We start from the raw sequence: 13573 nt of genomic DNA on the forward strand, positions 1-13573 counted from the left end.
AGTGCCAGTCTTCATCCTAGCCATTACTGAAAGTTGGCACCTATTATTGTGTACTGTGTTGTAAGAGCTGCTTAGGTTTTTTGTCTAACAACCACTCACAGTTCGGCTAAGCTCTGCTCTTCTCTCCCTCGAAACCAGAAACAAAGCCAGGGGGCTTAGACTGAAGCCTTGTCTTAATAGTGCTAATAGCCGAGTGGAGCGGGAGGAGGGAAGGATGGAGGGGTGAGAGAAAGACAGTGATGGAAAAGAGAGTGATAGGAGGTCAGTGCAGGAGGCTGAGCAGGGAGGAATGTGAAAGAAAGGAAGGAAGGAAGGAAGGAAGGGAGGGAGAGAAGAGGGAGAAGGAAGGAAGAAAGAAAGGAGAACTTTGCTTGTCTCAAAGACGAGCAGAGCCAGAGGGAGAGGGGTGAGAAAAGGGACGGGAGGGGGGGTTGGTTGAAGGAGGGTGGATGAGGTTTGTTTGGTCTCCGTGCCAGCGGGTGGCATTTTGGCTGTCTGTGAGGCCTTCACAGACAGCCAGTTGCATCAACAGGCAACTGGTGTTAGTCACATCGAGCTACGTAGCTGCTCATCAGCAGAGGCCGCTTCGGTGTTGGTCGGCTCACAGACTCACAGACTCCATCCCTTAAGTGTTGAGCACACACATTATGCGCTTATATATACACAGAGAAAAAGAATAAGGGAAGATAACAGCATATTTGGATAGGTTGGCATTTATGTTTACTTTTACACTTACACTGTGTGACTGATAGAAAGAAATACAGTGTGAGATCGTGGTTTTGCACCTCTGTGTGCCTCGCAGCTAACAGCCCTGCACGTCTGTTTCTCAGGAATTGTTGCTCAGTTTGCCCTAATCAGTGTGTTAGGAGTTGTGAGTTGCTCTAACAGAATGTGTGCGTGTGTTTGCTCTGGTGACTTTAACTCCATGAAAGCTGTCTTAATATGTTCCAATTATATGTTAATGTGTTTTATTATGTAGGGCTCTCCCGCCATCTTGCTCAGCTCTTTGAACACAGACGCAGTGTGCGAGCGTCTCAGGCAGCTAGAAGGAATCGACCCCACCATGCTGCCTCAGTACACCTCCACCATTAAGAAGGTACGCGTTTAAACTAAAAGAAGTTTATGTGAACACCTCATTTTTTCTTGTCGTCATCTTTGTGTGGCATTCTTTCGATGGTCACATTTATTGCAACATATGAATGCAGTGTTTTTCTTCATGAAGTTCTCGCTACTCTGTGGGCTTTTCTAGGCAATTGCATTGAATCTGTGAGCAAACCAGTCCTTTTTTTTATCCGTTGCAGGCCAATATAAATGGTCGGGTGCTCACGCATTGCAACCTAGATGAGCTGAAGAAAGAGATGGAGATGAACTTTGGTGACTGGCAGCTCTTCAGAGGAATGGTGAGACTAGATTGCTTCATTTAGGTGCCTTTAATGCAATAATATTGTGCAACTCAACATCTTGCTAAATATTGTGTGCATGTTCTCACCATTCTTGTGCGAGTTTTCTCTTGAAGCTCTGGTTTCTCATGCTCCAGAAAAGATGCTAGGTCAATCTTGCCTTTCTGGGCCTGTGATACTGTTGAAAAAATAGGCTCTAAATCTCACGAGTTTCCTTTCCTGGATAAATAAAGTTGTTTTTTTATTAATTACCCGTTAAACTCTTGTGAACAGAAGTGGTCATATGTAGGCTGACAGGGAAAGCATTAGTCCGCCACAAACAATATCAACTGCCCCTCTGCGACTCTGACGTATACTCAACCATACCAGGGCCCCGCTGGTGATATTTGTTTCAGTTGTGGTTTGTGCCAGAATCCAGACAATATCACATAATAAGACATCTCGTGTTGTGCTGAGATATTGGGATGGAGATTTTATAATCCGTATTACGAGAAAGGCGCTAGTCAGCCAGCCAGAGGTCTAGTCGGCTCAAATCACTAACACATGTAGCCGGCTCCACTTCATCAAATGTCAGTCTGTGCTCTTAATGCCAAGGCAAGAGCCCCAGATTGGTCGTGTTTTACCGGAGATCCTATGCAGGGCTTGGGTAGAAGCAGCTGGAGAGTGCAGTGGCCTTGCAGCTCCATGTAAAAACCAGTGTTGTGTTGCCAGGATGCAGCTAGCACAGCCATCTGGTTCAAGATTGCTGACTGATATCTGGATGAAGGGAGGGTATTGTCAGGGAGGAGGGGACAGCTGAGTAGATCTACTTAAGGAACAGCTCCCAATTCTGTTCTCACAAGCTTTTGTTGTTGTTGTTGCTGCAGTCTGATGTACTTGTTACATTTAAACACACCAAAAACCAACACGCTAAGTGACTTGTTGATCACATATATTGTCCTGTATTGTTTAAGGTCATAGAACAGCGGCATGCTGAAAGCCAGGCAGCACTTCAGGATGAGTCCCGAGCTGCTAGCGAGCAGGGCAGCAGCGTGCACCTCGGGGAGCCCAGCAGACGCTCAGGGGGAGCCCAGCGCGAAACAGCCGCCTTCAGCCTCAACCTCAGCTTTGAGGAACTCAGCGGCGTGGGTCTGGAGGAGCCTGTGAGACGCAGCAACAACTCACACTGGCCGGTTAGTCTTCCTGTCACGAGCTTGTTATAGAAATATCACAACTGCGGCGTGATCAACCAGTGTGTGTGTGGGCACATTATTTTAACACATGCAGATGTGCAACCGTATTGAAGTTGCTACTTTTAAGCGTAACTGTTATCATGTTACACTTGGAAATAGTCGGACCCCAAACTGTTGAATGGTCGCTGCACCAAGCCAGTGTGTTGATGGCCTCAGCAGTTTCACATAAATGTGGTTTAACCCAAAAAAAAGAAGAGCACAGCGGAGGAAGCTGACGATGGTCTTGAAATTTGCAGAATTAAAAATACTTAGACACTGCTGCAAACCAAAAGGTGTCAAAGGGCCCCCTATTTGGTATTTTCACCTTTTTGTATTTCCAGTGTGCAAACATCTGAGACACATGCAAACGGTCACACGTCGAGTGACACTGCTGCTGTTTCAGATGACCTCCAGTTCCCACTCCACATGCGGTCTTTGCTGGAAACATTCAATTCTCAGATTTAGAATATTTCAGATCTAATGATCAGTTTCAGTTTCAAGTTTCAAAGTTTTCTAGTCATATGCACATTAAAGAAACATGTTTCCCTGTACAGTGAAACTCTTCCTTTGCTGTACACGACAGATGCCAAACAGTATGTAAGAAATACAGTCGAAATATAAGATGTGCAAAAAATAAACTCTACAAATAAAATCAATCTGAGCTACAAAAGCTCATGTACATATTCATGCAGTTTAGAATGCTGCTGTATATGTCTGATTGCACACAGAGTAAATGCTGTTGCACTCTTGTTTTATGCACTCTTAAGTCAATAGCCCAGAACCATAAGGCACTCTGTACTCAGCACATGACAGACTCGGATGAATGTTGCACCCCAACCAAACTTTTTCCTCATTTTTTCAGGTGGCAAATCACCGCACTTCAAGCATGTCTAGCCTGAATTCCCAGGAATCCTCTAATGACATCTGCAAGCTGACAGACAAGCAGCAGGCTGAGTATCATGATGCCTACAGGGAGTACATCGCTCAGATGGCCCAGCTGGAGATGTCCGGCAGTGGGGGAGAGAGGCCTGTTCAGCCCCACCCTGGACAATTCCTTCAGGCTGCCAGCTCAGAGGACAAAGGGGTGGGTGGACAGTCACAAGTACACTGTCGTGTTTTTGTCACCACATCGCTGATGGCAGAAATAGCTCATTCAAATAAGTCTCTACTGTCATGACTGGAGGAAAGTACCGTGTAGTTAACTTGTGATTTTGAAATGTTGTATTTTGCTGTACTGAGAAATGGCGGAACTCGAAGTCTCAGCTGAGAAAATGGAGACCACTGCTTCTTGCATTTCATCATTATTGGCTTATATTCTTTGTTTGTCTTGGCACCAGAGGCAGAGATAGGAATCCTTTTGTCAGTGGTCTCTCAGAGGTCAGCAGCAGAGGATTCAGTATATTTTTATGTTCTCCTCATTGAAACTTCTTCCCTCTTCTCAGGCCAAGGAAGGATCTGATCAAGACAGCCGCAAGTCTTTCACCAAGAGAAGCTCCAAGAATTCTGATGCCACAGACTTTGCCTCAGGGACCGATGGATTAGACCCCATCAGCGAAGAGGATGAAAAGCTGGATCACAGCTCGTCCTCCAGGACTCCAGGCTCCAAGAAGAAAGGAGCTGGGTCATATTACCACAAGCTGCCCAATGATGAAGACTCGGGCCCAGAAGACTCTGACAACACCACACCTCTCCTCCATAAAGAGGCAAAATTTGGTGCTCTGTCTTCCCACAGCTCCAAGCCAACTGGGCTGCTTGCCAAGCCTGGCTTCCTCACCGAAATCCTCATCGATAAGAAGGACTCGTCCGATTCGGGGATGCGCTCCAGTGAAAGCTCCTCAGACCCATCCCTGGAAGAGGCTGAAGGAGAGACTGGCAGACAGAGAGATGCACTGAAGCCCAGTCTGATTGAACTGGAGCTGGAGGGCTTGGTGAAGAAGAGAGGCCCCCTACCCAGCAGCCTGAGCGGCCTGCAGGATGCCACAGTGGCCCGCATGTCCATCTGCTCCGAAGCTCCATCTGAGGCCAGCCTTATGGCCAGCAGCCCAGATGAGGGGTGGCCATCCAGCGGGGTCAGCAACCTCAACCACAGCGCCAGCAACACCACCCTTAATAACAACACAAGCAGCCCCAGCGACACCAACACTAACACCAACAACAGCCATCAGCAGCAGGCTACCATCACAGGCACAGAGTCCGCCTGCTCCAACATCATCTCCCCAGATGTCATCATCATCCCCGGCAGCAGCACTGCCAACACCACGGCAGCCACCATCCACCACAACCAGAACCTGCGAACCATCAGCCTTGGCGACGAGAGGGAGAGCGTCCTCTAAGAAGCCACGTGTTTGTTACACTAAGAAGGGTCATGCGGAGTGTGGTTCTTGATGTTTGTATTGTGTTGCGATGAACTAGCGTAGATGAGTGTTGTGTTGTTAAGGACAAAGTCAAAGAAGAGTTGTAAGGTTTAATAAAGCAACCACCTTGATTTTTGAAAAGGATAAATCTGATAGTTGATGGTTAAATACCAAAAAATGTTTGTAAGGTCTGTTTGTTTGTCCCGTGTGTTTTTGTCGTTAGTTTGTATTTTCTGTGTGTAGTGACGGTAATGTTACAGTAAAAAATAAAACAAAATAAAGTGTTGCTTATAGAACAGTAGCCATGACTGTGAAGAGAAAACAAGTCTAGTGTTTCTGAGGCATTCGGCCTTCAAAGCATGTTGTGAGGTTGCTAGAATATTTCAGGTAGAACAAAGTGTAGACACTTGTGCTGTTTTCTGTGTGATAGAAATGCATGAACTAGACTGCAAAGCGTCACATGTAAGTGTGTTTTGTGAATCAATAAACATCCTCAGTATGTGGACTCTTGAAATCAGTCTGACGGGGGTTTTCTTTTTTTTTCTTCGACTTAACTCAGCTGCTTGTGCAGTACATTATTGGAATTCGCTGGTAAATAGGCCAGAATACGCACATTAAGTCACATTTTTAATAGCTTTCATATTTTACCTAATGATGTGGTGAGGAAAAGCAAATGTCTTCAGTGGTAGGATTCGTATTGACCGATAGATGGCGCACTCTTCATACAAACGTGCTACTGCCTGGTTGTACAGACACCGCCTGTCAGGTTTGAGGACTCTGAACTTCAACACAGTAACTCTTAAAGTGTCCTTTAAGGAGCCGTTTTTATTTCTGGTACTTCTACATTTAACTGTAAATGAGTCTTAACTTTAAGACATGCTTTATTTATAAATAGATTTTTCCTGGTTTGTATAAGAGTGACTGTTTCCACACTTGGAGATTTTTAAGTATCCCTTGGGGTTATTAAAATAAATAAAATAATCACCTAATGGGAGGCCACAGATTACTTGGCGGGTCAGTGGTATGGAAACATTTGAGATCCTGCAACACGTGACTGTCAGGTCTCACTGCGGGGTCCATCACGTCACCCAACAGCACGCATTAGCCGCCCCCTGCCCCCCCTTTCTACCTCAGTCCGCTTTTGATGCCTGCTTTAAAGAACAGTGGACTGCCAAATGACCACGGGTGGCTTTTTGATTTTGAACTCCCGTCATCGTTTGACTTGGTTTATAGTTTAATTTCACAGGAATCAAGCTGATAAAGTCCAAACTGCGGACACCGGTGGGGTTTGATTAGTCAAAATCTGGTCTGAATACAGATGCTTCTAGGACGTTTTGATCTGACTCGTACTTCTGTTTTGCAAAAAGGGGAAAGGCAAGTTAATAGCTCGACTTACGGAATCCAACCCATCACAGACCTATAGTTTCACCTCTTTCCCACAATTGTCTACCATTTAAAAAAAAAAAAAAAAAAAAACAATAGATCCTCGGCTTCTGGCTCTCACAACCTAAACCAGTTAATCCCTTTTACTTTCAGCGGCATGTGAGAAAGTAAGAGTGCAGTCAGTGCGTCCTCAGTAAGCTTTTACGCAACCGTGCCTCCAGGTCGTGTTTGCCTTGGAGAAGTGTTGACGCTGTGTTTTAAGACTATTATAGGTCACATACTGCAGGTCTGATAAGGACACTCTGTACGATTAGTTTTTCATGCATCTCAGATGTTTTCTTTACATCCAACCCTAAAGCCAACACAGATAACCTCAGCTTGTTCTGTATCTGACTAGATCATTTTACGCACTGGTTTAATATCTCCTGAACAAACAAACAAAAGCCCACCACATTTACCCCCAACCCGAAGTGGTTCTTCCCCCAAATGACACATATCCAAATGGCGTTTTTGATTTATTTTGTATAAAAAGGTACAATTTACATTACTTTTATAAAAAGTTTCAGCATAATTAAGTACAACATTACACTTTTGCAGAAGTTTGAAATTCCTGCAACTATACAAGATAAACTCCCGATGAGAGTTCACAAGGTTTCATTCTTTTCATTTTAACTTTTTTTTTTTTTTAAACAACGTCCAGTCCTTCATGTGCCAACAATTCTGACAAGACTAAACTTTTTACAGTAACTAACCAAGCTGTCTATTTACGTTCCCACCTCCGCAAAAAAAGCGAAGACTTCAACAAGGAGGAGAAGGACAGGAGGGGGGGTGAAGAGGGAGGAAGAGGGATGGGGTGAAGTCGGTGGTGGTGGTGGGGTGGAGGATAATCCTTGTGACAATCTCGTTTTTCCTCCCGCTGTCGGGAATATAACGCGCCTTCCATTTCCAGAAAGGACCCACAAATAATAATAATAAAAAAGTCTTAAGTTAAATAATAATGAAGTGTCCAAACAGAAAACACATCACATAAAGATTGTCCCATAATAAGCAAAAGTCTCTTGATTTCAGCGTCAGAAGAGGAGAAAAAAAAATCCAGGCCTGGAGGACAGAGGTTGGAGGTGAGGGAAGGGAGAGAGAGAAGGGGGTGGGGGGGAGAGAAGTCCTGCTCCCCAGGTCCTGTGTGTGTTTTTACGTCTTGACCAAACACCTGCAAAAGATTGAGAAAGAGAGGCGTGTTTAGAAAATGCAAACAGGGCAGAGATCCGGACAGACTGGCGCCAGGGAGGAAGCCGCAGTTTTTAACATTTAACCAAACACTCCCAATACTAAGCAAACCCTGCGCTCCAGATGTACACACACAGAAAGAGAGAGAGGGGGAAAGGAGAGGGCGCACGCACACACAGGCAGACACACACACACACACTTCTCGCACAACTTCAGCCTACAATCTGGGGAAGAATCAGCGTAATTGCCGCTCAGCTGGCGCCTACCCACTTCTTGTACCAATTATGTGCAGACATCGTAGTAGCAGTAATCCAAACAGCCATTATTTTCCTGTTGCAGATGCTCTTCATTATAGACACAAGAGGGTATAATACAACCCTGACGATTGCTACTTATATACAGTAAACCAAGCAGCCTGGAGCGAATATCTTGCCACTAAACTCCAGCGCGAAATATCAGTCTGCTACGTCTTTCCACACAGCAGATGAGACACGAAATAGTTCGATCAATCTGTGACACACTAAAGTCTCGCAGAAGCCAGTGATGTGATCTTTAATTTTGTTTCGGATGAGCCTTGTAACTAATAATAATAATAATAGTAATAATAATAATAATAAAAATGTACCCAAGTCGTGCTTGCCATAACAGACGCCCCAGTGTTGTATCGCATTCTTTTACAAAAACATTAGTGGGACCATTACAGCAACGTGAGACGACATTCGCGGTGGAACAAATGGATGGGTAAATGGTAATTCAAGCCCATTCTGCTCCAGCAGACTGGGAGACAGGCTGTAGCGGAGCCTAAAAGCCCTGGACAGAATGCAGCAGCAGACATGAGGACAGCCTACTTACCGCTTTAACGATGCAGAGTCCGGCTGTCATCTGTCATCAGCTCTGATGGCAACTCCGGGGACTGAAAACAAACAAACAAACCGACCAAATGTTAATTCTTTAAGCAGTATCCGAATGATGTGTCTGGCGTTTGCAATAGTGTTATGTAGGTCAAATCTCTTCCTCATCTGATTCTGAACAAAAGGAGGAAAAAAATATATAACATGCCATTTCCCCCCCTCCTCCTTTCCAACAAGCCATTTTGTGCGAGTTACGCATAGGCTACAAAGGCGCACTGCTTATGCGCGCACATGAAAAAAAGAGAAAAAAAATCCACCAAATCTTTCTCTCACAACACTCTGGACTGTCGCTTTTCAATTAGGATACGCGCTCAGCTACAGTGTAATTACCTGTAATGACAAGATGCTGATATCTGTGTTGAGGGTGGTCAAAGGAGTCCTGGACGGAGTCTGCCCCGGCCGGGAAGGGTGATGCAGGCTGGTTAGTGCGACACTGGAGTCCAGCGCAATCTGCAGGTCCAGGATGTAGTCGATGACATGCTGCAGGATTTCCATCTTGCTGACGTTCTTGTTCTGGGGGATGCTGGGCACCAGCTCCTTCAGCTTGGAGTAGCAGTCGTTCATGTTGTACAGCAGGCTGAGCGGGTCATCCACCGGGGTCTTGCTCCGAGAGATTCCCAAGGAGTGCTCTGATAAATTCACGCTGTTTTTCCGGAAGGATCGCACGGGGCTTATTGCTTTCATTTTTGTAAGTGTTGAGCGAGAGGGTTTGCTTGTGTCGGATGTCTTGCTTCTATTAAGTCCTGTGATTTGCCAGACGATCTGCGATCAGACTGGATTACCTAGCTGTCAGTGTGGTTTATATAGCCAGTAGGCTGGGCATGCGGCACGGGCGGGCCAAACGCGCTGATTGGGAGCTGCTAACATGTCACTCAACTTCCTTTATACCCTCTATTGGCGCTTCTCATTCAAACCCCACCCCCCTTTCCACCAGGTTACCAGTGGCAACGCATGTTGGAGGCGGAACCCAGAGGGCGCTTCAGCAGCTCCGGTGGGCAATTTGGAAAATTAAGCCCTTACCTGTTTCTGATCAAGAAAATTAATGATTCTCATGGATGTCAGTTGACAACGGCAAGGCGCGAGCACCTTTGCCTGCACGTTTTAAATTTGACCCCATAGATTTGCGATCGGCGTCGAGCTTCAGTGGGTTTAGAAAGGTGTATTTAAATTCAACATAAAAATAAATAAAGGAGATCTTTTCAAGAGTTTATCTGCTAATCCTATTTACGGAACACCATCAAAGTCCTCATCAGCCAGCACTTATTTTTCCTTCTTGCATCAGCGCATTCAGCTGTGGATTTGAAGTTGTGGAGCAGTGATGATAGTGACCGTGTCCGGCGCGCCTGATGACTCTTAATTCACACCAGCCCGGACCGGCGTGAAGGCAGGTTCCTGCATGAAGGAGAACAATAACCTTAAAGTGGAGAACTGAAACAGCTACCAACAGAAAGAAATGTTCAGACCAGTCAAAGTTTTTTCTTTCTTTCCTTTAATTGTTTTGTTTGTTTATACGCACTAGGAAACGTACCCATGTGCACGAAAGATTATGGATGTTTGTTTTGTTTTGGTGGCAGAAATATACAGTTTAACTAACTAACGCACCTAATACCTGATTAAAATGTATTCACTGTATTCACTGACGCCAAGAGTCTGTAAAATATATCACAATAAAGTGCGTGTGTGCGTTAGACATGATGCGCGACAGTTGCAATCAGAGGGAAAATCATCAGTCGATTTACTCCAGCGACTTTTCCCCACAGTTGTATTAAACTGTAGTAATCCAGAGCATCGTGTTTAGACCACTTTCACGTTGGAGATGTGTCTTTAATAAAGACCCAGTGCACTTCGGCACAGCAGAGTGCAAATGTAGCTTTTACATCCACACACGTGAAGAGGCGATTAACTACAATTGACACTTTAATGTTTTCTGAATGAGTCATTTGTTAGCAGGAATTACACGCTTCATTCTTCGGCTGGAGGTGATGGGGGCTGCTTAATACTGCACTAAGTAATTGCCCCCAGGGGCAGCTGAATGTGATGTGCGCGATTTTGGCACTGTGGATCAAATTTGCTCCAGATGACGCGTTTCAGTGTACTTTTAAAAAGACGACGAAGCGGTCAGCGTTCGTATTTTCAGTTTATTGAAATATAGGCCTAGTAATTTGGCAAGGCAATTTGGTTGACAGGATTAATCAAAGAAAACCCCACAAGTCAAAAGAATCCGCTTTCTACAGCTTAATGGACCACAAGAGAAGCATTTCAGGGGTGGATCCTGATGAAAAAGCCCAAAAAGGCTGTTCACCCATGGCAAAGAAAGACGCTCTAGTCTATAATAGTAGAAGCTATGCAAAGGGTTTGAGTCCTGAAATTCTCATAAAAAATATATAAATATATATATAAATATACATCAAAGAAATGTTTCCGGGATTTCAGAAAAACCGGTGAAACACCATCTGTGCCATTGTTTTGCGCGTGGTTCAGTTCACGGACAGCTTCTCCTTCAGCTGTCTGACGAGCCTGATTTTTTTTTTATTCATTTCTAATATAATCTGGAACTCCTGCAGTCTGCGTCCACATCTGGTGCAATAGGATTTTTCCATTTCTCCCCTTCATCCTTTCGCTCCCACAGCTGTGTACATTTCGCTCTGCGCCTCTGACTGATGCCTGACAGACAGGTGATGAATTGGCGCAAGAGCACGTCGGTACAAAGCCGAGCGAATCACCGGCAGCAGCAGCAGCCGCAGCCTCACCCTGCCTTCACTCTTCCCTGTTTCTCCTTTCTCTCCTCTCTCTCTCCCTCTCTCTCCGTCTTTGGAGCAGACTCTCTGGCGCCGGCGCCGTGACGTCACCCCATTCACAGCAGCCCTCGAGCCAGCCCTCCCGGCGCCGCCGAGGCGGTTTCCATAGAGACGGGGTTTCGGGGATGTCAGTCAGAGGTGTTTCTCAGCTGATCGAGCCGGGGCCCGAACCAGGGAAGCGTTAACACCGGGGACGGGTTTGAGTCTCCGGAGGAGTCTGCTTTGGTGGTGGTGCTTCGAGGGACCAGCGGATTATCTCATTACAAATCTTAAAGAAGAAGAAGAAAATACCACTAAAGGAATGTGACCAAAGCCTCTGTAGTATGTAGAAGAAAGTCTTGTAACCCCGCAGCCATGCTGAAACACATCTGGACCCTTATTTGGGCGGTTATTTTAAGGCATTATCTAAAATAGCCCATTTTTAAATTTCTGTAGCCAAATGCATGAATCACCAATCAAATCTGATTTTAAAAACTATATTTGTCTATCTATATAGTTATATAGATCTATAATATCTGTCTTTAAAACAAAGTTCAATTGGAGATTCTTCGAGTGCCGTGTCCGCTCCTATGATGCCTCTAGTGTGACTAAGTAGCCTACATTTACTCGCTAATGGAGGATAAGCTTACAGGTCCGTATTTATTTGATGCTACTTCTGCTACATCCCAACCCGCAGGGAAATACTGTGGACATACTTTTACTCCATTAGGCTATATTTATCTGACATCTATAGTCACTAGTTTAAGGATTAAGATTTTCCACAGGAACATTAAAGCCAAAGATAGATTAAAACCCAAGTGAATATAAAATAGCTTGATTAATCTTCATCTTATAACAGATGAATCACTCATAATGATCCACGGATGCCGCTAAATAAGAACACTTGCATATTTTATGGAGTATGAATATGCTTCTTACTTTCCTAAGACTTCATGCATGCTGTGACTGTTTCAGTGCATGATTGGAGATTTTAATTTCTTTGTTTTATTTCTGAGTGTCATTATGAAATTAATTCTTTTTGTCTTTTCATTTGCACCAAACTTTATATTGTTAATGGTAACAAACGGTCAGCATCTTCTTTCTGTTTTCTGTGATTAGGTGTGGGTGTGTGGGAAGAAACCAACTGCAGGCCTATGTTCAACTATGTTTGGATTGATTTATTTTTAATTGCAAAACCTAACCAGTCTTTTTTCTTTTACTTTAAAGTAATCTGTCTCTTTTCTACTATGAAGCTCATACTTATTTCCATATGTGGCTGTATGTCTTGTTCTGTACCACAGTGTCAGAGTTCATGCATCACCTTGCGAAAAGCAGGGAAAGAACCTGCACAAAAGTTTGTGAGCGCACAGTCAGACTTTTAGAAACATGCCTCTGGGACTCCAGCAGTACTGCAAAACGTTTCCCAATTTTTTCTAAAGTAACACAGTGTTGTAACTCAGAGAGATTATCCAATCTGAGCGAACAGAATAGTAAAAAATAAAAAATAATAATAATGAAAAAATAAATTAATTAAGAAATCCCCATTAACCAACTCTCTTTCAAATATCAAGGGAAGGATCAGAAAGTAATGTTCAGCACCCAAAGCGGAGTCGGGCGCTCTACAGCCCGACTGTGCTCCGGTGAACTTGTTGATCCTCCTCCCCTCTCCCTACCTAACTCTCAAGGTAAAAAGATGAAGCTGGCTCTAAACGATGTGCCGATCGTCTCCTGGTGCCAATACTTTAATTACGGGAAACGCAAAGAAATGAACTTTTTGGTCGACCCTGCTGCATGCAGTGAATCACAGTGGAGGCTATCAAAGTGTCCTCCCCGTGCGCCTAAAAGTTAACCCGAACGGCGACTGGTCTTCAGTTCTCATAATAACAGCAGAAATACTACTACTAATAATACTAGTAATAATAATAATACCAATTACAATACAGTAAAACAAGAAAAATAGGAGAAAATGTTATAATATCCCTCTACGGCTGATGTTATCGACCCCAGCCGTGTGATGGAGAGGGTTAAAAGCGGAGAGGAGAAAACACCGATGATTAAAAAGCTTTTTTTTTTCAACGGTTATTTAAACTCGTAATTTCTCAAATGTGGGTTTGATCGTACAAACCGCGCGCTCTCTTTCTTTCCTAACACTGAATTCCTCCTGCAATTCCGAGTCCTCCGACGTGACATCAGCCGAGTACACCGCAAGTAACACTTTGCTCTCCACCGTCCCTCAGTACCGAGCGGTCTCCCCTTCGACACTCTTCTTCGTAGGGCTGCCACGCGCCTGTCGCGTGGAGGAGTGTACACATC

General features: G+C 44.5%; 2 protein-coding genes across 4 annotated transcripts in view; one reads left to right on the top strand and one right to left on the bottom strand.

Annotated features, from left to right (window-relative positions):
* The window catches only part of kidins220a (kinase D-interacting substrate 220a), a 46501-nt gene extending 41022 nt beyond the window's left edge, over positions 1–5479 (top strand). For all 3 annotated transcript variants that reach the window (XM_082516213.1, XM_082516214.1, XM_082516215.1), the window contains 5 exons: positions 980–1096; positions 1302–1400; positions 2354–2572; positions 3474–3695; positions 4054–5479. In XM_082516213.1, coding sequence (XP_082372339.1) covers positions 980–1096; positions 1302–1400; positions 2354–2572; positions 3474–3695; positions 4054–4944 — 1548 coding nt within the window. In that variant the 3' untranslated portion in view covers positions 4945–5479. The remainder of the gene's footprint in view (positions 1–979; positions 1097–1301; positions 1401–2353; positions 2573–3473; positions 3696–4053) is intronic.
* A 1371-nt stretch (positions 5480–6850) lies between these two features.
* On the bottom strand, positions 6851–9269 carry id2a (inhibitor of DNA binding 2a). The gene is made up of 3 exons (XM_082516576.1): positions 8814–9269; positions 8425–8485; positions 6851–7555 (listed from the first exon to the last, which is right to left on the bottom strand). The coding sequence occupies exons 1-2, from the start codon at positions 9165–9167 to the stop codon at positions 8429–8431; spliced, it is 411 nt and encodes a 136-aa protein (XP_082372702.1). The 5' UTR covers positions 9168–9269; the 3' UTR covers positions 6851–7555; positions 8425–8428.
* Between the last annotated feature and the right edge of the window lie 4304 nt (positions 9270–13573).

Source organism: Aulonocara stuartgranti (assembly GCF_965226115.1).
Source record: "Aulonocara stuartgranti genome assembly, chromosome: 19".
NCBI lineage: Eukaryota > Metazoa > Chordata > Actinopteri > Cichliformes > Cichlidae > Aulonocara > Aulonocara stuartgranti.